The sequence below is a fragment of the Rhipicephalus sanguineus genome, chromosome 10 (genome assembly GCF_013339695.2).
Source record: "Rhipicephalus sanguineus isolate Rsan-2018 chromosome 10, BIME_Rsan_1.4, whole genome shotgun sequence".
NCBI lineage: Eukaryota > Metazoa > Arthropoda > Arachnida > Ixodida > Ixodidae > Rhipicephalus > Rhipicephalus sanguineus.
This window is the reverse complement of record NC_051185.1, coordinates 22,962,207-22,989,566: the sequence shown is the minus strand read 5'-3', so window position 1 is coordinate 22,989,566 and position 27,360 is coordinate 22,962,207. Positions and strand designations below refer to the sequence as shown.

General features: G+C 45.1%; 1 protein-coding gene across 1 annotated transcript in view; it reads right to left on the bottom strand.

Moving 5' to 3' along the window:
• Window positions 1-2,296: 2,296 nt before the first annotated feature.
• LOC119407246 (transmembrane 9 superfamily member 4) overlaps window positions 2,297-27,360 on the bottom strand; it is a 32,422-nt gene continuing 7,358 nt past the window's right edge. The window contains exons 2-11 of the mRNA XM_049420017.1: window positions 26,291-26,362; window positions 25,051-25,148; window positions 14,516-14,757; window positions 12,632-12,702; window positions 12,136-12,268; window positions 11,853-11,934; window positions 10,535-10,598; window positions 7,108-7,257; window positions 3,884-4,095; window positions 2,297-2,408 (exon numbers count right to left, since the gene is read on the bottom strand). Coding sequence (XP_049275974.1) covers window positions 2,297-2,408; window positions 3,884-4,095; window positions 7,108-7,257; window positions 10,535-10,598; window positions 11,853-11,934; window positions 12,136-12,268; window positions 12,632-12,702; window positions 14,516-14,757; window positions 25,051-25,148; window positions 26,291-26,362 — 1,236 coding nt within the window. The remainder of the gene's footprint in view (window positions 2,409-3,883; window positions 4,096-7,107; window positions 7,258-10,534; window positions 10,599-11,852; window positions 11,935-12,135; window positions 12,269-12,631; window positions 12,703-14,515; window positions 14,758-25,050; window positions 25,149-26,290; window positions 26,363-27,360) is intronic.

Here is a 27,360-nt window from a genome sequence, read left to right as displayed (position 1 = left end):
TATCAAAGTCATATCCGTAACGGATGGACCCCGGCATAAAACACCTTCGTGTTAAAAAAAAAAAAAAAAACGTGGGCAAAGACAGTCATGCGCGGCCTGGGCTGCGTGTTTGAGACCCCCGACCTAAAGGATAGACCAAACCCGAGCCTCAAGACTCGTTCTTTCCATGGTGAGCGCAAAAATGTGAAACTAGTTTTCTTGCTATGTCCGCACAGAATTGATATCGTCATAGGCGTGCGCAGGGTTGCCCATCAGGGGGGGGGGGGCAAAGGTTCATCGCAGCGCCCCCCCCGCATCCTACTAAGTCATTGTATGGGGCAGATTTTGCGCCCCCCCTCTTAGGTGATTAGGGGGGGGGGGCGCACGCCTATAGATATCGTTCATAAAAAAATACATGATTTTATCGAGATAACGCGACATTGCTGAGCATATAGCAAGTGAATGTGGTTTCAGGCAGGAGACGCGTCATAGTTGCCTTGAATTCCGTTGATGCTTTGGTTGTATTCAAGAGTTCCACATTGCACAAACTCCTGTGTTAACCCAACATAGGTGCTACAACTTACTCAGCTGGAGCAAGCAAAATAAAAAAGAATAAAGTTTTTGTCGAAAGATTTAATGCCACTTCGCGAGTGCCTGTAAGGTTTTAGTTTCTGGCCACCCGTCACACAGCTAGTGCTCTAAAGCTGTGTATCACCATCTGTCCCAGCCTCGTGCGTTTAAAGCCACAAGACTTCCAACGAGATCCCATGTGGCGAAGATTTTAATTGCTGGAGTGGAAATTATGCCTCAGGAGTAAAGCCATGGCAGCAGTGACTGCCATCTTAGTAGGGGGCAGGCTAAGTGTTTGATATGGCAAATTTATCCAGACTGATACCGATGTTCAAGTTTTGCAAAAGAAACCACAAATTCTAGGCAAACTTTATTGTTCAGTTCATCAATATACTGATCTCGATATTTTACTTTCATCAGGAACAACAATCTTATTATCCAGTGAAGAGATGCTTCTACTCCGGCATTTTTTTAGAACCTCCTTGCGTGAGGCAGACAAATGCAAGGTCTGGTCATGATCACTTTAGCTTCTAAACTTTTGACAAGTGCACGTGGCCACACCATTGAGGCAATTTATTTTCCCATTTTAAACAAAATGTGGTCTGCTCTGTGGTTCAGGCAAGCAACAAAAGACGTAAAGGGAATCGAGAAGTTTTCCTTGATACAAACTGAAGTTGATGCGCGTGAATGGTAATGAGGTTTTGCAAAATAAACAGCACCATATAAGCACAAAACAGACACGCTGACTCATCGTGCAACATAATAAGACAAGTGGAAAATATCTCAAGAGTGCATTGCAGGTCCTCTGGACAAGATGATGCGATAGTAGTAAATGTTGCTTATTGTACCTAGGATTTAGTTCAGGAACCTAGGTCACTCACCAACATAGTCCCTCACCAATATAGTCTGCTGGATATAGCTCCAAACACTTTGCCGTCTCGCCGAAAGTACACCGAAACTACAAACTCTGGCAGTCAAATCTAAGTGTTGTGCTACACCTTAAGTCCTCTGACAGTCTCGGCACAAAACACTTTTTTTGGCCCAGGAAGCTACTCGAGTTAACTTCTCAGCACTACATTCCCATTTCTAAAGCCATGCCAAGCCATCTGAAGACGTTCGAGTACACAATCACTTGCACAACAGATAGGCACTTGAGAGCGAACATTACCTAAGTGCCTAGCTTATGGCGCATCTGTCCTTGCAACTCGCAGTACAAACATTCAGATTCAAGCGTTAGGGCACGGCAGAAGAAGTTGATGCACGTGAATGGTAATGAGGTTCTGCAAAATAAACAGCACCATATAAGCACAAAACAGACACGCTGACTCATCGTGCAACATAATAAGACAAGTGGAAAATATCTCAACAGTGCATTGCAGGTCGTCTGGACAAGATGATGCGATAGTAGTAAATGTTGCTTATTGTACCTAGGATTTAGTTCAGGAACCTAGGTCACTCACCAACATAGTCCCTCACCAATATAGTCTGCTGGATATAGCTCCAAACACTTTGCCGTCTCGCCGAAAGTACACCGAAACTACAAACTCTGGCAGTCAAATCTAAGTGTTGTGCTACACCTTAAGTCCTCTGACAGTCTCGGCACAAAACACTTTTTTTGGCCCAGGAAGCTACTCGAGTTAACTTCTCAGCACTACATTCCCATTTCTAAAGCCATGCCAAGCCATCTGAAGACGTTCAGGTACACAATCACTTCCACAACAGATAGGCACTTGAGAGCGAACATTACCTAAGTGCCTAGCTTATGACGCATCTGTCCTTGCAACTCGCAGTACAAACATTCAGATTCAAGCGTTAGGGCACGGCAGAAGAAGTTGATGCGCGTGAATGGTAATGAGGTTCTGCAAAATAAACAGCACCATATAAGCACAAAACAGACACGCTGACTCATCGTGCAACATAATAAGACAAGTGGAAAATATCTCAACAGTGCATTGCAGGTCCTCTGGACAAGATGATGCGATAGTAGTAAATGTTGCTTATTGTACCTAGGATTTAGTTCAGGAACCTAGGTCACTCACCAACATAGTCCCTCACCAATATAGTCTGCTGGATATAGCTCCAAACACTTTGCCGTCTCGCCGAAAGTACACCGAAACTACAAACTCTGGCAGTCAAATCTAAGTGTTGTGCTACACCTTAAGTCCTCTGACAGTCTCAGCACAAAACACTTTTTTTGGCCTAGGAAGCTACTCGAGTTAACTTCTCAGCACTACATTCCCATTTCTAAAGCCATGCCAAGCCATCTGAAGACGTTCGGGTACACAATCACTTGCACAACGGATAGGCACTTGAGAGTGAACATTACCTAAGTGCCTAGCTTATGACGCATCTGTCCTTGCCACTCACAGTACAAACATTCAGATTCAAGCGTTAGGGCACCGCAGACAGTGTACTGAAAAAGAGATGCTAGCAGACTAAGCGTGGTTGTGCACAAAAGTATTTTGGTGCAAATGCCGTAGACACAGTGCTGCTCTCCCAGATGTGCGAAGGAATCGATAAAGCTGCAAGCTCCATCACGGACATCACGGCCGTCACAGCAAGATCTATCAATACAAGCATGTGCATCTTCGCCAAAACAGAACACTAATCAGTTTCATCAAGGTTGAAAAATATGTGAAACAACTCGTGCTGCAAGTACAAACACTAGCGCATTCGTTACAAGACATATTTCCTCTGAAAAAGCAAAACAATATAGTAATAGCAAAGACAGACAGCAGTGAGAAATGCTACACTCGCTGGTGCTGCTTTACGGTCAACTCACATCACCCCGAGAATGTACTCTGCAACTCGACGCGGAGCACAAATCCAGAACAAGCCATCAGAAGTACACAAAGTCAAGAGTTTCTCGCAATCTTTGCTGACTAGTGGCTAGCAGCTGGAAGAGATGGCCGACGGCTAGACAAAGAAAAATCATGCACTGTAAATCCCACAAAACTGGAGCCATTCCGTTAAAAGGAAAACAGAATGAAGGAGTGGAGAAGGAACGGGCAGGTGGCAGTACGAAATAAGCCACACTTTTGTCTTTGTCGCGTTCTCACACTGAAATCTGGAAAGAAAGAGAAAAACTGCACACTTCCCTCACCCGTACGAAGTGCTTGTCACACTATACACATTCTTCTTACTGCTTTACACTAAACTGTAGTCAAACTTTCTCGGCATTTCTTGTCCTTCACATGTACACACACACACACACAGGCACACACGCACTACACCTTTCCCAGTCCAAGAGCACTTTCTTTTGCATCTTCTGCACCTCCTCCATCCGTTTCTCAAGAAAAGTGAAGGATTCGGTCGGTCGGTCGATGCGCCCCACACGATGCCACCGGTGGCTGCAGCCGCGCAGCACTGGCGACGGGCAAGGCACGTAAACCGCGCAGCTCTCTCGATTTTGACGGCGGCATAGATCTTGCAGAGGAAGTACGTGGCGTGGAAACCGATGGTTCCCGTCAGAAGCCAGAAAGTCAGCACCATGATGCACGTGTAGCCGAAGTACAGAAGAGTCGGAATGAACTCGGTGATCACGAGCTGCAAGAGAGGCAACGGAGGGATTCACTTCTCGTGGAAAGTATGAAACCAGCATTACTCAATACTTCCAATCACGTGAGTCACAGTGAATATCTCTCTAATCGCTTCTTAAAGGGGCCCTGCAACACTTCTTCAACTGGTCAGAAAACGCTGCAGACCAGTAGTCGAGGCTCCTGAGAACACGCGAGCCAAACAATATAGCGCAGCACGTGGCCTGAAATTTACAATTAATTCTCAGTCAGCTAGATATCGTTCCCTCTTTTTTTGACAAATGCTGCCATATACCCAAATGACCGTGCCATACACCCAAATTCACTGCCTTTGGCTGATTTGAGCATCGTGAGCTGCGTAGTGACTGTGGCCACCACATGCCCGAGCGCGCGCGCGTGATCCCACTGAAATTAAGCCATGCATTCGAAGAAAACAAAAGAAAAAATTGGCCGCGTATCTGCGTGCTTCGCTGCAAATGCCGTCGAAAGACGATAGACGAGCGCTCCGCTAGAGTTACTGTATATGTTACTGTATATGCTAATGGGTACTCATCTTGAAAGGTGGCCCCGTAAGGTTCTGCAAAGACCCCTGGGCACACCTTAACCCACCACAGCCTTGGTGAAATAGTTGAACATCCGCCTCTGCTGTGGGAGGCAGAGAATTGCTGCCGCCGGGTGCCTACCGGTAAAATAGGGACAAGCGCACTTCCGGCCTGGTGCTCAGCAGAACGAAGTTCAATGTCGCTTGGGAGGGCACCCACCCTGTGGGAAATTGGCGGCATGGGACCGCCAGACCTAAAAATAATGTCACCCTCTTTTTTTTTTTTTTTTTAGGTAGCAGAGTTGCGCATAGGTCTGGCTAGCAACCACAGCTATGCGGCGAAGACGCACTCCGTTTTTGCAGGCGATGTGCCTACCGGGTCACCGATCGGCAAGTCTGGCGTGTCAAAGACCGGTGATTAACTTTACTGTGAATGTCTAGTGTCAATACAGTTCGCTGCAGCGGCGCGATTGAGAAATAGAAGAACTGATCCGAGCGTCAGCTTCTCCGCAACACTTGGTTGCTAGCGGCGTTGCTAGCTTCGTGCACGAAGCTGCTGACCCGGATGTGGTTGCCGATGTTGAAAGCGACAAAGAGCAAGACAGGCACTTTGTTAACGTCATGCCAGCTTATGTGCCCCAGTGCGATTACTTCGCAATAGACAACGATGTTGCCATTGCCGGCAGAGTGACAGACAGCGACATTGTTGCCGAGGTCTTGGATGGCGAAGGGGAATCGGCTGACGAGGACCCAAGCAATCAAGACGAACGTACACGCCACACAATGACAGAGGCTGCGCATGTGTTGGCGCTTTTGGAGGATATCTGCATGGTTTCCTCGGACAGTGTGCGCGGACGGAGCCATCTTCAACTTCGCAAAACTGTGATTTCCTCGTACAATGTCTCCGCGAAGCAAACCGTGATCACAGACTTCTTTAATAAATAAAAGTCTGGTGGTGGTGGAAACATTTTTCAAGTGTCTTCATCATACTCGTGATACAGTTAACGTCCGATTTTTCGGACTCCCTAGGGACCGCAAAATCGTCCGAAAAAACGAATTCATGCTTTTTTTATTCCGCTCAAGCGGTCAAGTCGCCACAGCCACGTCCAAAGTAGTTTTAATGCCTCCCAGTACAATTATCATGCATTTTGGTGTGCGCCCAGGCTCTCGCAAATACATTCGGTACCTGCCGCGAACCCGCTTAACTTCGTGCCATCCGCCACTTGCAAGGTTGCATCTCGTGATGAGCGCCACTGATACCAGCAAAGCGCGGGATAGATTACGGCTCTCTCGCATGGAGCGTTTGGAAACGATGACGCGGAACACAAAGACTGTGGCGGAAGAGTGGACGACTCGTCCGGCTTTCCCCAATGCGTGTGCGCATGTAAACGATGCTTACACACATCGCCGAATCTCCGCCGATACGCAGCATTTGCTGCCGTGTGAAACCAATCGTTTCTAGTTGTGTGCAGCACATTGCCAACTAAGCTGACGCCGTCACTGTACTGTTTCTCTATCGTACGCACGCATTTACCAGGAAAGGGTTCGTGATGCGCACTTTGTTCCTGACCGCACACGAGCGCGGCAATGGCGAGCTAGTTTCGTCCGTGAAGGCAATGTGTCTGTGCGGCGCACTTAGCGGTCTTGCACAAAGAGGCACTATCAATGTCAGCGCGGCGCGTTTGGGTTCTCGCCTATTAAATACGTGCAGTATGCACGCAACTACGCAGGCCACATGCACTACCGAGCAGTTAACTGAAGATGCTTATCGTAAGGGTTGTCAGCGATTAAGCCGTACTGGCGCGTTTGCCAGCTGCCGCCATCACGCCCTCCGTGCATTTCCGCTGCTTATCCGTAAATACGCCGCACGACGCCGTGATAGCGGCCCCTTTGAATTTCTGGTCTGCTTCACCCCTTAACGCTTTGGCATTGTGGCAAAGCTGAGTATAGGACTCTGCTACTGTCGTAAACAGATCGACTCACGAAAGCGCTGGTTCGAACCTACGAGATGATAGACGCGGCAGAGGTGGGGGCTTATAATGCCTTTCGGACTGCAATTTGGGCAGAAAGTCCGAAAAATCGGACGCGGAAGACTTTCAGCGTCCGAAATTTTGGACGTTCTATTACATTGACGTCTATGGGGCTGGTGACGGTGCCGCGAAAGTGTCCGAACTTTCGAGCATGTCCGGAAAATCGGGCGTCCAAAAAATCGGCAGTTGACTGTCATTCGAACCCTCGGTGGACATTCTCTCTGGTTCCATGAAATCCGAATTAACGGGGTTTTACTGTACAGGCACTGGGCAAGCTTGTCATCACAAGTAATATTTGCTGTGGGCACACACCTCCGAGGTACATATGACACATGAGAGGCTTCAGTCATTTCACAAGCCAGTTCAGAAACTAATGGCTTGGACGGGAAGAAATGGTGCGAATGGGTGTGACAAGTGAGGCTCACCAGAGGACTGGGTTCGTGTACCAGACCTGCTCGGGCACCTGCCGGAGGATCTGGTTAGTGCGCACGGGGTGCTCGTAGGGCTTCTTGCGGTACCCGAGGAAGTACCCAAGGAACACCAGTGGCACCGAGATGCCGAACCTGAGGCACAGCAACGCTACCATGGTGGCAAAAGGAACCTGCACCGTAACCACAGATTAGAAAATTCATTAAAAAATTATGCGCAGCTTCAACTGACTTATGTCGCGAAGGCTGACTAAACCGTGCAGCTAGTGCCATCAGCACACCTTTCCTCTTCTCTCACGTACTACCTGTCCTCGAGCACACGCCACCATTGGTCGACTCCTTTCACCGGCACAGCCAATCGCACTCCTGCTCTCTTCTCCTCGCCACACCCCCTGCTTCACTTCCGCCATAGCTTCACCTCTGCTCTCTCCCACTCAGCCCAGCTTCACCCTCCCCACGTTGCTACCCTTTCCCTACCAGGCTCAACTCGCAACACAGGGCCTCGCTCTCACCCACTTAGCTTTACATATGCTCTCCCTCTCGTCAGCTCAAACCTCGACATAAGGAACACGGATATAACGAATTATCGGTTATAACGAAGTAAACGAAGAATAGTCTTGTCAGAGATACAGTGTTACAAATAAACGTTTATAATGAATTTTCAGATATAACGAAGTTATTTTCATGGCAGATGTCACTTTGTTATAATGAGGTTTGGGTGTATTGCAGCTGGGCTAGAAAGCACGGACGACGAATCCCCAGATATTTACCTCAGCTTTAACTTCGCTGTTAATAAAACCACAGCTAACTAAAAGCGGCGGTGAACTTCACAAGGGGTATAACTGTCATACTGTCATTTAAGGAATGAGGCCAGGGTATAGCAGGGCACTGAAAATATCATTACACTGTTGTAAGAGTGGAGAGCAAACAATGCCAAGTGTATTCAATGTTACCAGAAATTACTAGAGGAGCAAAAAAATCAGCAGTTGTTCCATGTACGAATACAACCAATGAGCGAAGCTCCTTAGAAATGGGACGCAGACGACTATGCACCTGATCTTGCTGCTGGCTTTCATGAAGGCGGTAGGGTGGGGAGCGGGTGGGGAGAGCATCTGCTGCGCTCTGTGGCGGGAGCGACAGAGAGTAAGTGTGCGGCGTGCGCAGCGCAGGGAGAGGGAGACAGGTGGGAGAGGGGTAGAAGCGGTGATGCGCCGGGTTTGGAGACCGTCTGCTACTACCTTCGACAAAGCGCCCGTAGTGCGCTAGAATGATGGTTGTCATTTCACAATCCACGATAAAGGTGGTGAAAGTGAAGACGACCATTATAACCAGTTGTGCACAGAGCTTACTTTTAACCTCGAATTTCTGGTGCGCTAGAACCAAACCGCTCAAGGCCTAAGCATTTCCTCTTAAATCACTGGCCACTGCAACCTAAAGCGATGCTTTGATGGTGCGGGCCTAAGGCGCTTTGCTCCTAATAAAACACATGGACTAAGAAGAAGACGAGACAAGCGCACAAGTTTCTGCTATCTTGTCAAGTAGCAACTCCCCAGAGAGTAAGCGTTGTCAACAATAACGCAGTACTAGTGTAACTCAGTTGCACACCTGTGTAAGCCTTTTTATTGCCATAACGGCTTCTTAATAGAGTTCTTCTTCAAAACTAATTAATATTGTACAGTAAGTTCAGTCTTCATTATAGCTTTTATGATAGTTCTTAAATCCCACTTTACATCACTGGAGGTTTTCTCACAAGTTCAGCTAGAAAAATTATGTTTTCTTTATTCTGATTGAAAAGTGGTCTAAAAAAATCCCAGTTTACTTCCTATGAAATCATACACATTAATAACTTACATTATGGGCCTCTAAACACGAAAACGATGACATTACAAAGCTCGCCGAGTGGTGAACTCTACATTACTTTTCGATCTGGTGCGTCAGCTAACACTTCCACGTGCCTACTTCAATACGACAGCTTAGAAAAACAGCCTCAGCTAGCATAAAAGCAAGTCACTAACCTAAAGAAAGAAAAATTGTCATAGAAACCTGTAAATCAAGCACTAGAGGCCAACGCAAGACACACAAGAGCCTCAGCGAAAATTCAGAAATCAAACACCTCTCCTGACGAGTGCTTCCCCCAGTGAAGAAATTGAGCAAAAATCACGTTCCAAACACTATGCCTGGATACAGGGCTGTCTGCGTGAAAGGAAAAAGGTTGCATAAATATTGTGCAAGTTGAGAGTGACTTAAAACGAAACAAGCCATATCAACAGGTTTAAAGCCAGCTGAAGGCAAAATAGGCATATGAAATGGGAATTGACATTACTGTCGGTAGTGGTCCCGTTCTCTCTGAATAAAAATGTTAATTTTTTAAAATTAAATGTGCATAAGGAAAGGCTGGTGCCTATGTGTGGTGCTTGATACTCATTTACTCAGTGAATGCCTGAGTGGTCTGGCACCTGGTGTCATGACTCATGGTGTCACGTTTGTTTAGAAATGCAGTAAGGCGACACCGCTACCTCGCTTGATGTGAAACCCAAACAGTACTTTGTGAAAATGCATTAACTGAGTACATTGAAACCTCGATATAACGAACACAGATGTTAATGAAATATGGGTTATAACGAAGTAAATGAAGAACAGTCTGGCAATACATACAGTGTTAGGAATGTACGTCTATAACGAATTTTCGGATATAACGAAGTTATTTTCGTGTAAGATGTAACTTCGTTAAAATGAGCTTTGAGTGTAATGCCAATAAAAAAAAATTGATTTCTGTAGCTTTGCGAGGCAAAACAACAACCTGATTATAATTATGAGGGACTCTGAATTAGATTCAATCACTTTGACTTTAAAACACGCACCTAAATCCGAGCACAAGGCCGTTTTCGCACTTTGCCTCCATTAAAATGCAGCGACCGAAGCCAGAATTCAAAGTTTACGACGACAATAGAACATTGACACAGAGGGGCACTGCCTCTTGCACGTGCTCCACGGGACATAACGATAGTTGATATCAAACTACTACGACATCTATAAAATTGCACACTATATGACAATAATAGAATGCAATTACATTGATTACTGCAATGCAATTATCCCAATAATTGCATTATGTATGCTCCAAATGGTTAATATGAACACAGGAACATGTACAGTGGCGGCCAAAAGTTTGCAGGCCTTGCTGCCACTGGAATACATGGCATAGCGGCCTGGGTAATTTTTACTTCCCCCGCCCCTGTACATACAGTGGCAGCAGTAGGCCTAACTTTCCTTTGAAGGTTTCAATTAATGCAAAGTTCATGCTCAATGACAAATGCGCCCGGACACCGCGGCTTTTTAACGGCTGTGGTTGACTGCAGATGAGAAAAATGATACCTTGCCAATAACAACACTTTTGGTACAGTCCTTCCAAAACAAGCAGCAACACAGAGAAGAAGCAAAATGTCGTACCAGGAAGGCTGCTTTCCTCCACAAGGTCTTGTACAAGCGGGCCGAGAAGTAGCCGGCAAACAAACTGTCGGGCAGAAAGTCACAAGTTATGGAATAGTAGGACAGTCAACTTGTGCTTCGTAAGATAGCATAACACAACCAAAGTTCAATGAATGAATGGATGAATCTATCTTATTTCTGTCAAGAAGAGCAAGAGAATAATAACAAAGTTTCCAAGCTACAGCATGATTGAACCTTGCGACATACAAAACGAATGAGTGGAGCAGGACACTGCCAGACTTTGCAGGTGCATGTACAGGGTTGTCCACACTAAATGCTACATAGCTTATCCTGGCGTTCGACGTTTGAGTTTATTGGTGACATAAGCATTAGTTACAAAATACTTGTATACAGATGAGGGTCCCAGAGTATAAATACTGAAAACGGGACCCTAAGTTAAAAACTACATCAGAAGGGGATTTTAAAAATTAGCAGAATATTAGCCGGTGGTAAACCAGCGATAACTGTTAAAATAGGAGATGAAATAACAGGAAACCAATAACATAGAATGCAAAATGCTAAATACAATATAGAAAGCAAAAAATACAATATAGAAAGCGATAATATTAATAATAATATACAGGGCAAAAAATAGAAACAGGTAAGAACAGTTGAAATACAAGGTAAAGTGACAGGAAGACGACAAAATAAAAAGCCAAATGCGAAATGCAATATACAAAGGAATGCAATGCAATGTCAAATACAATACAATGCAAAAATAAACACGAAATGAGAGTAAAAAAAGGCACAAAAATAAAATAAAATTTAAGAAATAAAAATGAAAAGAAATGAAAACTTATAGAAAAAAAAATGCAAATAAAAGGAATGGGGCAAGTCCAACAAAAATACATACATTAACTAAGGTGAGCAATCAGCAGTTAAAAGGAAAGATTTTATTGATGCTTTGAAATGTGAAAATGAGGGTACAGTTTTAAATTCAATAGGTAAACTATTCCAAAGTTGCACGCGATCAGCCAGCCAGAGTCTGAAAAATCGAACGACACTCCGAGGGGCATCTGAATTTTCAGTTGCAAGTTTAGTTACTACAACGGGACGAGTGGCAGTGCCGCGAAAGTGTCCAAATAAAAGGGCATTTCCAAACTTTCAGAGTCCGAATAAACGGTCGGTGACTGTATTCGTAGGCTGGTTCCATCATTGATTAAAAAATTCGTTGAATTAAAACTGCACGCGAGGTTTGGATTTCATGAGATAAATGGTAAGACACAGCCTATTAGTTCGTGTTCCTAGCATCCACATAGACCCATCCTCCCAAACTCACCCCATGAAGACATAGAGGAAGATGGCAGCCGTCATGAGGGCTCCCCGAGAGGCTGGAGACAGCATCCCCAGCACGGCGAAGACTGGAAATAAAAGAGAAAGACGGCAATGGACAAAAGGACAAGCCATGTTTATATTTCTGGGATAAACTGCTCACAAAGCTCCCACGGTGTTAAGCTGGGCCAACCGCTTTGAACCACAGCCTCCTTTAGCATACACAGCATGTCATTTGCAATGCTTAGCGAAATGGGAAGCAGGGCAGGTCATGATTTATCACCACTCACCGATTGTGATAAACATCAAGAAGAAGACCTGAATCCCTCTGCCAACCACGGCAACGAAGAGCTTGGGGTACTGCGAAGGACGGAACACATCACCGTGGACCAGTTTCCAGCCAGTCTCCTCCATCGCGTCTTCCTGTGCAAAACAAAGAAACTAAAGAAGTCGGTCAAATTCACGTACTGAAAAGACATTGAGGGCCCATTCCAGTCCTGGCAAGTAGTGACAACAGTCATGCTAAGAAGATGGCTTCGAGTGCGAGACATCTGTGATCTGACGCCATTTTGTGTTGATGAGACAAAGCTAAAAAAAAAGCGTTATCACTGTACTTCGACACTTTTCGTTTGCAGTTTTTTTTTTTCACCTTTGAAGTTTAGGTTTCACCGCCTTTGTCTTTCCTATATTTATCAGAATTTCTATCCTTCACACGTGGTGAGCACCGAAATACGGAATTCAGTCGCCACTGTGCTACGTATGAATGAAAAGCATGCAAGCACTCACCGACTCTTCATCCTTATTGTAGCGTGCAATGTCCCTACGAAGTGTCGGAACAATGACCATGGTCAGCATGCCTGAAGCAAAAGAGAAATAGAAACAAGTGTGTCTACAATCGGAACAACTAGTGAGCCCCGTTCAACACACAGTAAAGAACTCTGGCACTAGTGTCTACAAAATAAGTGTCAAGCGTGCCCGTTAAACCAGCATGAGCAATGGTGAATAGCAAAGCAGAATCCCGACAATCCGAAATCTCATCATTTGAATTGATGGATAATTCAAACTGAACAGCTGGCACTGACAATGTCTTCTGTACTTGATTAGGGATGAACACTAGTTAATTTGAACTCCAAGAACCACTCAATGGTTATTTCAAATGAGATCTCTCACTCCTGCCAGTTAGACAGATTTGCCTCTCGCTTCTATGTTTCTCTGAAAAATTTTAGATGGTAATGCAACTGCCACCACTATGTGCATGAGAAGACTGCACACATGAAATGACCAGCTGTCACAGCTTGCCGAGCTTCTGCACCTGTTATAGATTACCATGCACGAAAAATCCTGCACTAGTGCGAGGTACCACGCAGGAGTCTCTGCACTATGTTCAAAGGAGCTCTCTTTAGCATGAACTCCTTCTTAATTGAAAGAAATTTCCGGTCCCACTACCAGAATGCATATTAACAAGGTTCCACTCCATACAGATTTGGTGAAAATTTGTCCCAACTTTGACATTGTGAACCGGCTGTTTCCCAAACAAAATATTGCACAGATGGTAATTGCTTTGTCAATTAAATCAATGGAAGACCATTTCAATCTGAGTGAATAACCGATTATATGTCAAATTCCTTTGAAGTCGACATTTTAAAGGTGTCATAACACAGTACCCAGGAATTTGTGGTTTTCAGTGAAAAATAAAATAGAGGGTTTATTGTGCCTATACATATGTGAAAGAGGGACTGTAAAAGAATATTTCAGTGCAAAATAAGCCCTAGCAGTCACCGGCTATAAACCATACCCACCACGGCATGTGTGACGTCATGTGCTACATGGAGTCGAACCGTTGCCTTCCATCAAAGTTTCACCTGTTGCAAATCATTCAATTTTCAATGCCGAGCTGAACAAATATGGCATAGCTCGATTGCACGTGCAGCTGAGCGCGAAACAAAATCGTTCGGCGGAATGCAGACGCTTGCACACCAAGCAGCTTGTTACGTCAAGGCTCGCAAGTGTGCCAGCATTACCCGAATCTCACGTTATAAAAAATTACACCATCTCCCGCTAAAGGGGACCATGAGTAGATGCGAAGCCGGAGCACTTGCACGATCACGTTTCGTTGGCGTTCGTTGGGCGTGCTACCGAGCTCGCGTCGTGGAACGCTAAGAGCGACGCTACGCGCGTCGTATCTTCCATCTAGCCTGGCCGTTAATTCTCACAGGGCGAGCTGGGAACGCAGTCGACAGGCGGGCGAGAGGGGGGCAGCGTAGGAGAGGAGAGAAAAGGGAAGGGGACGCGCATGCGCTCGAGCTCATCGCGGCATTGCGCAGGAGAGAATTTCGGCATGTCTAGCCCGCGTTTCAGAGGAAGAGTGGAAAGGGGTATGGGAGAGGGGAGGGGAGAGGGAAAGTGGAGAGGTGAAGGGGAGAGGGTGAGTGGAGAGGGTATGCGCATGCGCAGTAAGGGTGGTCATGCCGCACTCCACCACTGGATTGAGCTCCGCCTTAAGATACTTCGCATCTAAAATATTCAGTTATAAACTAAGTGCCCGAACAAATGCACTAAAATTTCGCGAGTTTGTTTGTGAACGCATGAGGATTAACCCACATAGCACAGATCGTGTTAAAAAATTGGGTGTCATGGCCCCTTTAACACAACAGGATCTGGACTCCTCACCCGAGAGGAAGAAGACAACGGCGACCGAGTTGACGATGGAGAACCAGTGGACCTGGACGTTGGTCACAGCCAGGTAGGTGTCCCATCGGGAGGCCCACCTGATGCTGCTCTGTTTCCACTCCACCTCGTAGCTGAAGTACAGGTCCGTGATGCCGTTCTCGTTCACCTCCTGCTTCTTGGCCTGGCTCGGGTCAAACTCGCAGAAGCCACCCTTCAAGAACTTCATCGACTCCTTGTGCACGCTGTGTGTAACAAGAGGCCGCGAGACAGCCTTGAAAACCCCTACAGCCAAACCTCGTTACGACAAAGTTGCATTCGGCACGAAGATACCTTTGTTACATACATCATTTCTTAGAAGCACGCGTGCTGATGGTCAACAGATATCAATAAACGAGCGCATGAATTATATCCTGCATATTTTGTAAGCAATTACACGAAAAACTAAACTGTAGGGGTGTGCGAATATTCGAAATTTTCAAATATTTTTCGAATAGTGTTTGCCATTCGATTTGATTCGCACTGGAATTTTACTATTCGAACTTCCCAAAAACAACTACAGTCAACATCCGATTGAAAGTGACCACTTATGATTTTTAATATGCTTCACCTCATTACATTCTCGTATAGCGGCAAAGCTGCCTTTCAAGCTCCGTTACGGTCGAATTTGGCCAAGACACAACGTCCGATTGGAAGTGGTCCCTAGATTTTTAATATGCTTCACCTCATCACACTCCGGTATTGCGGAAAGGCTGCTTTTCAAGCTCCGTTACGGTCGAACTTAAAGACGCAGTCAACGTCCGATTGGAAGTGGTCCCTAGAGTTTCAATATGCCTCACCTCATCACACCCCGGTATTACGGCAAAGCTGCCTTTCAAGCCCTGCTACGGTCGCAAATGTACTCACTCAAGAAAACGCCGGTTCCAACATGGAGATGAAAGATGTGGCAGAGGTGGGGGCTCAATTAATGCTGTTTTGGACCTGAAATTCTGGCAGGAAGTCCGAAAAATCAGGCGCGGAAGCTTTTTAGCATCCAAAATTTCAGGTGTTCTTATATATCGACGTCTACGAGGCAGATTTGGAACTCTGGACTTGAAGGGAACACACCTTGTCCGCCACATCATTTGGGCTTCCACAGAAGTTGAAAGAGGAGGAGAGGCTGAGAAAATGACATCTTTGCCTAGCACGTGTAAAGTGTTGTTGGCAACACTTTGGTTGCAACAAATCATGTACATAAATAGAATTTGGCATCTACATTGCCTCATTCTTCATAAGACAACTATGAAACACCACCCTGCCAGTGCTTCATCAAACTAGCGAAAAGAAACACTTTCATGTTGTTATCTCATAAGAATATGCTTAGGAATCCTCTTTTTTTTTCCTTGCAATTTCGCTTCGAAGTATTTGAAAAACATCCTAGAAATATTCGAAAAATATTCTATTCGATTCGCACTCACACTTCAATATTCGAGTTCGCTTCGCACCCACAATTTGTTATTCGCACAGCTCTACTAAACTGATATCGCCAAGAAGTGAGCCCCCTGCTATTACACTGAAATATACATAATCGCAGACTAAAACACGAGGATTCAGGGCTATGTAATGCTCGCACTTTTGTTTCCAGCGTCTACAGTTCGTGTCATACCAGCATAATTTTGACTCCAAGACTTACATCAGAGCCAATGTTCTTATCGGCCAGATTTGCAGCGTCACGACGCGTTTATCATGAGCACTTGCTCGTAGCAGTTGTTATACTTAAAGAAAGAAAATTGTGTGTTTAAATCCGTGAGTACTGTACAATGTAGCATGCATAAATAGTTTATGTTGTTCTCCCGTCGATCAGGCACGAATGAGTGATAGCTGCGTTCGCCACTATCATTGTCACTATCACTGTTGACGTGATTGATGTATATTTATGGGTAGTTTTGGTAATTATGGTATATAGTTATTTTTTTTTTGCTTAGGACACTAGAGCGTCTTTTTAAACTGGCTCCCTATCTGCAGACACAAAGTAATCAATTATGGGCCAAAATCTAGACATATTTCAAAATAGGTGACGATTTACCTAAATGGGCCACTTAAAGGGACACTAAAGGCAAATATTAAGTCGACGTTGATTGTTGAAATAGCGGTCCAGAAACCTCGTAGCGCTGCTTTTGTGCCAAGGAAGTGCTTATTTTGAAATAAAATCACGTTTTTAGTGGTCCGCATCGCGTTAGCGCGCTTCAAATCTCCCGCCTGAAAATACGACTCTCATACGTCACAGCTGCCGTGCCCAACGTTGCCCGCTTTTACTGCGCGGCCGCCGACACTAGTAGCAGCCGAGCGGAAGTAGCGGGACCCACAGTAGCAACAACGGCGCTGCGGCAAAGACTTGCTCGGATGGGCACATTCAAAGCCGTCACCAAGTTGCGGTTGGTCTCGTAATCCTCAGTACGAAAGTGCAGCGAGCACACACGCAGAGGTTTTGACTGTTTAGCACACTGGCGCAATGGCATGACACTAAGCCACTTCGAGCGTAAGGGTTCATTCCGCGGCACCCAGTGAAAAGACACACCGGTTTCCTTGCTGCAGCACTGGCGTTGTGCACCATTCGGGCATCCGGCAATATCACACGCCTGCGGCATTTTGTCGAACTTTCTGTCAGAGCGACTTTCACGAGCGCGCAAAACACACACGGCAGTACGCGATCCCGAAACTACCACTAAGACGGGCGAGGCACAGTTCGGCGAAAACGGAACCTTTGAACCACGCGCGCCGTTCCCCATGGCAACGCCACGGAGGTTTTGTTTTCCATGAATCAAGCGGAAACGAACAAACAGCATTTTATTACGTCTTTTGATGCTCGGAATGTTCTTTTTTTACTGCTGCTAGTTCGATTACTAGTGATTTATTGTAGGCCGACTTCCCTACGTCATCGGGATCACTTCGAAAATGTCGCACTCGTGGCGCTCATCATGTGATACATTTAGCTCAATTTCTCGGTAAGTAGGGCACTGCTGTTGATAATATTGCCGTTTTAGAAGTTGTCATACATTGGGCTTTCACTCTGACATAAATTGTTATTTGCCTTTAGTGTCCCTTTAAGCATAACTTCTTTACTATTGGTAAGTTACACTTCTGCAATACGAAAAGCACCACTCAGGCATTCACCTAAAGCGACTAGAAGGTGAAAGGGACCTAGTTTTCACTCAGAAAAACAGAGAACATGGCAAAAAGACGCATACTGCTCAAAAACTAGTAGCATATGCTCAATTGAAAACGTGACTTTCTGGACAGACATTTCAGATTCACTTGCAGGTAGCGCTGTCGGCTATGGTTTGAAATGCGTGTCACTTCTGCGTCATAGGGCAATCATACGACTCCACACAGGGTATTGGCTCTTCAATTTTTCCAATTTTTATCATTAGGCATAACCTTAAGTTCTGCTTTCCTCAGTACCATCCTGCTCTTCCTGTCTCAATCAAGAACCAGAGATGCCAGCACTCCCATGCAATGGCTCAAACAGCCGTCAAGACGGCAAAAATGCAGCTCAAAGAAGCAAATGAAAGCCATTCAGACACACAAATGCATTTCTTGACTACAGAAACACTCCTCTGCAAAAACTGAATGCCTGCCCAGAGCAACTGTTAATGAGTCCCCATACCAGAAAGGACTGTAGCAACAGCTCGAGAGCTACTACAAACCGAAACGGTAAATGTGAACGAGCCAAAAAAGCAGAAGAGGCAAAAAATCACACGCTACCACGACAGACAAGCTAAGATTTACCGAGCCTAAAAGAAGGCCAGGATGTCGCAGTTCAACCAACGAAACCTGGAGCGTGGGTCAGAGGCACCACAACCAAGAGAACAGACAACAGTCGTATAAGTTCAGATGGAAGACAGCATCCTTAGAAGAAACTGAGGATTCATAAGGCAGTGATGCTACCGAGGACTTCTGATTTGGAGCAATTTTTGGAGCAGCAAAATTTCCGTTTTGGAGCACTTTGGAGCAGCAAAATTTTCATCTTGGAGCACTTTGGAGCACCAAAATTTCCGTTTTGGAGCACTTCGGAGCAGCAAAGTTTTCATCTTGGAGCACTTTAGAGCAGATAATTTTGCATTAACATTCAAGCACCTGAGTATTATTATGGGGCTCTTATGAAGGCTAGAAATATTTCGATTCATTGCAAATCTCATGGAAAAAATCATCTCAGAAGCATAGGCGTGCGCACAGGGGGGAGGGGGGGGGCGCCCCTCCTCCTAATCACCTAAGAGGGGGGGCGCAAAATCTGCCCCGTACATTGACCCTTCTAGTCACCTAAGAGGGGGGGGGGGCACCAAATCTGCCCCATACATTGACATAGTGGGGTGGGGGGGGGCGCTGCGATGAACCTTCGCCCCCCCTGATGGGGAACCCTGCGCACGCCTATGCTCGGGAGAACTCCATATTTCACTCGCTAACGAAAAAATAAGGGCTCATGCAGTTGAGTGTTCTGGATTAACCTCTTCGGCGATTATTTTCGACACTAGCAAATAAACAAAATATCGGATCAAGATAATTGCACTTTACGAAATAACACTCTAAATACATCTATGTGGTTATCAGCAGACATGGTAGAGAAACGCCGTGATGTACAGCAGTGCCTCAATGCCAAAGAGCCACACTGTCCCTGATGCATTCCCCTAAGACAACCCCAAGGCGAAAGCCAGGTTCTTTTTCTTCTCGATCGATGGGTTGATCCTCCCCCTCTCTCTCTGCAAGCTTTCTGCACCTCAGCTGGTTTTGCGCTAGCTCCATGATCAGCGCACCGATCACGGAAGCAGTGTAAAGTGACGATGTCATGTGATGGCGTAATCACGTGACATGACGATATATTACGCCATGATGACGTCACAAGTTTTGACGATTTATAACGCAATGATGACGCCATCACATGATGATTATTTTTAGCATCAATCGACTGACGCCGCCGACGGTCAATTTTCGTGTTTGATAAAGCATCTAAGGCTTTCGCATTAATATTGCGTCTTGAACGTTAACAGCCTGGCCCTACATACCAAACTGTCCTCCACCATGTCACCTGTGTGCCATGCGCGAAACAGCTTCACTTATCATCCAATTCAAGAGCGAAATGGCTCCTCAACTTTTTAAAAATTTTTATTGCGATAGCAATTATACGGACACTCTCGGCGGATTTTTGCCGTCGCCGTTGCCGTAATTTTCCGTATAAAGTCCAAATTAATAACATCACCACGCGCATTCTAGCCGCGGGTAAAAGCTCGCGAGCGCTGGCGACGAACGCGACTGAAGCGGAGATTAAACTAGCCGGCCGTCAGTCTCCGTCGCACGGACACCGCATGAGATAACATCTTCCCGCGTGCGGGCCTGCCGTCGATTGCTCATCAAACAGAGAGGAAACGCCCCGCCCGTCTTTCGTAAGGAGCATGGCGGGACGCCAGGGGAGCGGAAGGGGGGGGGGGGGGCATCGTTCGAAGGGCGTAGTCGCTTGCGCGCTCGCTATCTCGAGGCATCAGGAGACGACTCGTAAACTTGCTGTGCTCTCAACGCTTACTTCGCGTTTAGAGAACTCAGAGCAAGAAAACGCTTCGGTTCCTGGAGCGGCCATATTCCCTTAAACCAGCGTTTTGTTGAGTTACGCGAGATCGGATCCAAAAGAGTTAGCTGCTAGCCTTACTTCGTTTAACAATACAATTTTTTGGTATCGCATTCACATGCTTCGCTCTTAAGCGAAAATGAGTTTTTTTAACCGTTAGCTATTGACCCCCGAAAGGGCGGACGTGTAACATGGCGTAGCCGCTTCACTGTGGGCCGTCAGCGACGGGCTCCCTACTGACAGCTGCGCATTTGCGGCTGCTCCGACCAGGAGATATGATTTTACTAATGAGGTGAAATTTTTAAAAAAGCAAGCAAAAATTCGAATTGGAACCCTAGCACGTGAGCTCGGAAGAGCAGGGCCTTTTAGGGGATATTTACCGCAGAGTGATTACAAACTCGGACGTGCTGGCGGAAAGAATTACGAAAAAGCTGTTCTGGATGAAGATCCATGGATAAAGTATATCTGAGGAAAAGTGTCAACGCGTTTCAACCGTTCGCGTGCTCTTCCATAAACGCTAAGCAATTAAAATTCGATATTCTCCCATATATCCACTGCGAGCGTTCCCAGATTTCATTCCGCGATGTCCGGAAACAGAAGTGACAGGCATTTTAGCGGCACGCATGTAGTTATTACTGAACATTGCTTTCCTTACGTGCCGTGCGACGCTTGAAACGAGCTATCAGCAGCGTTTCTGGAACAGACGACGTCCGCCGATGAATCGCCGTCGCACTTTCTCGCTACCAATAGGCCTAGACGTCGAGCCTCTGCGGAGAGCACGTTTTGCTGTCGAGCCGACTTACAGAACAGAAGCTGCGTCGGCACCGTGCATGGCATCGTGGCTTACTCGGAACGCACGCGCGAGCGCTATTTATTCAGCGGAATAATTCTTGGTCCATGAATTATTCATTGGCAGCCCCAAGATCGAGCTGCACATGTTCTGACGCGCCGGCGGTGCGATTGCCGGTGATAGACGCCCCCAAGCCCGAGACTTTGGCGCAGTTTGGCGCAAATTTCGTCGATATTATCAGGATGGCGCAGTAAATACAATTTGGCGCACTTTGGCGCAGTTGGCGCAGGAGTGGAATCACTGATAAGGCCAAACCTTTTCTCTGAAAAACACACTGAAGTCAATCAGCCAACTAGAGCGACAGCTTAACCGAAGCTGATTCAAACTTCTTCCGGACCTCACAGAACTATAAAGCTTCCAAAAAAGGCTCCAAAATTTCTTTGTAGGTTTGATGACAGACTCCAATAAAGGAAGGATGTTAAAGGAAGGAAGGAGTCGGTTTAGGGAAGCTTGGCAGTTTTGTAGGTGAACCCGTCTGTGGCAGCGATGTTGATGTTTGCCACTGCGTACCACGGCATGATGGTGGATGTCCGAACATTGTCGTTCAGTTTCGTTCGCGTACGAAACGAGATGGGTTCATTGAGAAGGCGCGGAAAAAGCGCATATCTGCCACTGATCTGGGTCACTCTGGTCACACTTCCGTTTTCATAAATGAGCACCTATGCCCAGCACTAAAGAAGCTCCTCGGACAGGCTGTAGCACGAAAGAAAGAAAAGCAGTGGAAGTATCTGTGGACATGGGAGGGCAAACATTTTGCGCGGAAAAGTGACGCCTCCCTCACGTGTTCTACACATATCTGTTGTTCAAGACCTTGAAAAAATGGAGTTATCTCACTTGTGAATCTCACTTCCTTACCGCGGCCCTTAAACATGGCCAATAGACTATTCACACCTGGTGACGTTAGCAAAGTACTTTCTTTGAAGAAAAATAAATGCACATCCTTCTTGCATTTGAACACGCAGTCGGCACGCAATAAGGACGATCATCTGAGCAAGCTGCTGTCCTCTTTTGGTTTTGAATTTGACATCGTAATGTTGTGTGAAACGTGATATCGCAACGACGAAGTACTACAAATACCTGGTTACGTTCCCCATTATATGAATCGACGCAATAAAAAAGGCAGCGGTGTTCTATTGCTAACTAACAGTAACTTGCATTGCGAGGTGTTGAAAGATTTTACTCAAACTACTTCCGACTTTGAAATTTGACTGTTCATCATGGTCGTTGCATATTTTCCGTAGTATATCGCCCACCTGGAGGAAACGCGGTCAATTTTCTTGATTACATTGATAGTCAATTGTCCTGGGTTAATGATAACGATTACAGCCTAGTTATGGGTAGCGATATAAATATTAACATGTTGCGTGACAGCTCACTTCGCAAACGCACATTACGTGTGCTTGAATCAAATGCACCCACTTGTATTCAAGGTAACTGCGAAAGCTTACTAGACATTTTCATCACAAATAGTGATGCCCAAGGCATTGAATCGGGCGTCATCACGGCTCAGATCAGTGACCACTTGCCCATATTATTGCAAATTCATCTGTGTTGCCCTCGCATCCTTCCATAGATCAGCACTTCACATTTCAAGATATTAACCCATTCACGCTTGATAAATTCCACAACAAAATGTCGCGGATAAGCTGGCAAGACGTGTACCGAAAGGGACTGCGACAAAGCATATGAATTATTTTTATCCGCTTTTAAGGTTGCTTATGCAAAAATCATTGAAACATAAAACAAAAAAAAGGCAGAAAAGCAAGAAAACCATAGATATATGACAGTGCATTGAAACTGATAAAACAAAAAGATTCTCTTTTCAAACACTTCTTAATTAAGCACAAGAGACCCTGCAGACTTAGCAGTGTTTAAACAATTCCGGAATAAAGTTAATGGGTTTCTAAGGGCAGCAAAAACACGGTACTTCGAGAAACTATTCCTTGCCGAAATGATAATGAGAACCGATGTCACCTGGAAAAAGCTAAATAGCTTACTGCATGCAAATCAATGGCCAGATAACCTAGAGGAATTAACAGTAAATATTGAGCTCCTATCAGGCATGGCGTTGGCTGACGCTTTTAATAACTATTTTGCTCCTATGATCCCTGTTGCATGAAATATTTAAAACCGAAAATTGTTGAAAGTCATTTCTAAACCCAACTGACACTCAAAGAGATACACAGCATGTTTCGCAGTATTCGAAATACTAGTAAAAGCTGCAATATCGATGACCTGCAGATTCGCCCAGCAAAGCATGTACTAGATCTCATCAGTCCTGTTTTAGAGCATTTGTACAATCTTTCGTTGGCGAACGGCGTGTTTCCAAGGCGCATGCAAATCGCAAAGCTAACGGCACTTTTCAAATCTGGTGACAGAAACAAATTCTCCAACTATAGGCCAATATCAATCCTGCCTATTTTTTCTAAATGTCTTTAAAAGTTGACAAATATAAGGATAACCTCATTATGTAACAAACTCAAAGTGCTTACAGATTTCCAATTTGGATTTAGAAAAGGTCGCTCAACAGAATTAGCATTATTGACTCAAAAAGAAATTCTGCGAGGCTTTGAAGAAAATTAGGTTACTCTTGGCATATTCATCAATTTTTCAAAGGCCTTCGATACCATTAATCACAACATCTTACTAACAAAACTTGCCAATTACGGCTTTAGGGGAACATTTCTGAATTTAATCAGACGTTATTTGCAGTATAGGTATCAAACGGTTGCTATCAGCAACCACTATTCGAAAAATTTACCGATACATGCTGGGGTTCCCCAAGGAAGCATACTAGGACCACTATTGTTTAACATTTATATAAATGATTTAATTATTATCAGTACCATGGTGCTGTTTGTTATTGATGCCAACGACACTAGTTTATTTATGGCTGCTAGAAACGCTGTAGAACTACTCAGTACTTCCAATGATACACTAGAACAAATAAATAAGTGGAGCTCATTAAACTCCGTAACTATTAATGCTGCCAAAACAAAAGGCGTGCTTTTTCAGCCAAAGAACAAAAAACAGATCATCCATGAACATCTTCAAATAGGAACTTTCGTGATAGAGACAGTACCTTCAGTCAAAAGTTTAGGTGTCATTTTTCAGGAAAACATTATTGCCAACAAACTTGCTCGAGTTACAGGAATACTAATAAAATTACGTCTCCTGTTACCATTAAGGGTGAAGCTAATAATTTATAATTCTCTTTTTCTATCCCCTATTAATTATTGTCATCTCGTATGGGGCAACACAACCAGCTCAAACATCAACATTCTATTCCTCTTGCAAAAGAAAGCCGTTCGTACGATTTCGAATGCTCCATTCGATGAACATACTGATCCCATTTTCGACAAGTTAGGTGTCATGCCAATAAAGTCACTGTACCATACAATTTTGCAAAAACGGTTTTTAACAGAAAGAAAAAATAGCTTGAGTTTTCTAGAGCATCTGTCAAGGCTCAGATTAAGTTCGAGCACGTTCGGTACATGTCACAGAGAAACCTGGTACGTTCCACATTCTAGAACAAATTATGGAAACCAACTGCTGTATCATGCCTTGCCATCTTTACTTGACTCTCTTCATTAATTGCCATATATAATCCTTTTTTCTCTATACCTGCACCTGTTCATGCATTGTATTGTTTTGTTTTTCCTGCTTGTTGTCAGAAAAAGGGACACAGACCTAGTCAAGCCATTATGTGGCTTTTCGTCTGCGTGCCTGTTATCTGTACTGTGTATAGATGCGAAATAAAAGTTCGGAAGGATTCAGAGATGGTGAAACTATCCTGTACAGTGTTTCCCGCAAGCCTCGCGCTCCGTCGAAACTCTCTGCTTTCTCCTTCTCCACTGATTTCCTCCTTCTCTATGAACTTCCATCTGATGCCCCCCCCCCCCCACCCCTGCCTCTATAACACTTTTATCACCCACTACAATATGACATAACAAAACACTGTCTTCCTGTTGTCTCGTGTTCACTTAGTGCGCTTTAGTTTCTGAAGAACAAAAATGTAATTGCATTCAGAGAAGTTTAAATGCTAACAACCACACAGTTCGAGCAAATGCATTAAACCTTTTCAGAACTCACCCTACAGCGTTGACAAGCTTGTCAGTGGTTGCCTTGAGCTGCGGCATCACACCAAACTCCACAGGTCTTGTCAGCCACTCACATGAAGCACACTTACACTGGCATACAACAACACAGCAACACACAACACAGCAACACAGCAATACAGCACAGCAACACACCATATCCTTCCCACTAATGGTGCCGACCCTGCAGTCAATATGGATGACATTACAGTTCTTGCAGTTCGGGGTGACGGCGATGTCGTGGTGCAGTTCATTAAAGGCGCAGCACTTAGTGACCGCTTTAACACTGCTGACATCTCTGGTGGTTGGGTCATATGTGGCAGCATATATTGACATCACGATGAAATGAGGGCCATAAACAACCTGCTATCATCTCTATTGCTCTTTTTAACACTTAACAAAACAGAGAATTGTACAAGGTCAATAAGGCGAATGGCCAATTTCACGCTCTACTTCGATGATGACGCTGCATCTTTGCTCAGAACACGTTTTAGAGGTGTCTTCTCTGACGCTCTTTTGTATACAACAGCGAGCAGGTCTTTATGCAGATCCTCACTATTTTCCAAGTCAGCAAATGTGTAGATGGCCCTAGTGCTACTGCTGACGAAGGTCCACCTGTTCAAATACAGATTCAAAACTCCACAACCACTTTCTCCTTGCGACGGACTGATTGTATTTTTAGACGTTATGAAAGCTACCAGGTAATAATGTAATACGCTGTTGCCAGCCTCCTGGAAACGCACCACCAGAAACTCGCTTGGCTTTACAGCTGTCCTTCTAGCCAACCTGTCTAGCTTTAAAAACATAAAATAAGGCGAGTGGGTCAATGCCTTGCTGTATTCAAAGGGACCTTTGCAATAGTTACTGCACTTCTGATCAGATGATAGGTCATTGATATTCGAGACTGAGAGGTAGATATCGTCAAACAATTGCTGCACTGTGGCTGCATTTGAAGTATCCGGTATGGGCAAAGGGAGTATAATGGCGGCCTTAGAAAGTGCAGCTGCATAGAAGCAAGACCTGCATCTAGAGACAAAGGTGTCACAGTAGGCTACTGTTTGCGTTACAAAGGACATGTTGTTATTGCTGTACGAGTACCAGTCTTTCAACCCTTCCTGTGCTGCGAAAGATCTGGCATATCTCGGCCTCGCTGCCAATGAGTAGAGGCACAGTGTCACAGTCTTTCTAAAGATATGTTGGTACCAGCCTTTGGTAGTTCTCGTTCCTGCATGTACCAGGCCGAGAATCTCATCCAGGATCTGAACAGGGTCTCGGGGCTCTTGGTCACGTAATCGTACAGACACAACCTGTGGTAAGTACTTTGCAAGGAGAGATGCAAGCGTATTAAAATATTGCTGTTGTGTAGCCACGGAATCACAATCTGCTGTGCATATGCAATCTAGAAGGTCTTGATAGGGTGCAGCTTGAAGAACAGCAGCGTTTTCTGTCCGCCATTCCTGTATCATGTCACAAAGGAATGGCATGCGCGCCAGTAAAAAGCCTACCGTTGACAAGAATGACGTAGGACCTTGACCCCACTCTTGTTCCATATCTTTAGCTGTCAATTCCGGTAGGTCCTAATTCAAACTTCAGCTTCCAGAAAGGCTCAAGGATTTTTGTGCAGATTGAAGGACCGACTAAAATAAAGAAAGGATGTTACGCGAATTCAGAGATGGTGCAGTGTTTCATGCGACCCTCACACTCCGTCAGAACTCGACGCTTGCTCCTCCTCCAGTGATTTCCTCCTCCTCTACAAACTTGCATGGGATGGTGCATAAAGTTTTGTAGTGCACCCATCACCCACAACAATATGGCATAACATAACACTCTTCCTCTTGTTTAGTGTTCATTTAGTGCACTATGGTTTCTGAAGAGCAAAAATGCAATTGCATTCAGATAAGTTTACATGCTAACAACCAAACAGTTGGAGAAAATGCGTTAGACCTTTCTAGAACTCATCCTACCGTGCTGACAAGCTTTCCAGTGGTTCCGTTGAACAGTGGCACCAGACCATTCTGCAAAAGACTTGTCAGCAATGCATTTTGGCCTTCCCATGAATGTTGCCAAACATGTAGTAGCCGTCACAGTTTTACCGTTTAGTCTTGTCACAACATAACCAACAAAATGCTGCCCTATCACAGTCAAACTGTCACATTAAAAAAAAAAAAGAAAGCAGTGCGAACACTCAGTTATCACCACACGCAAATCACTATTAGGTCTACAAGTGAAAATGAAATCCTTCACAGTGCACATTCACAGCCCACATGTACCAGTGCACTGGTGCCTGCATCGAGTGACGAGTGAG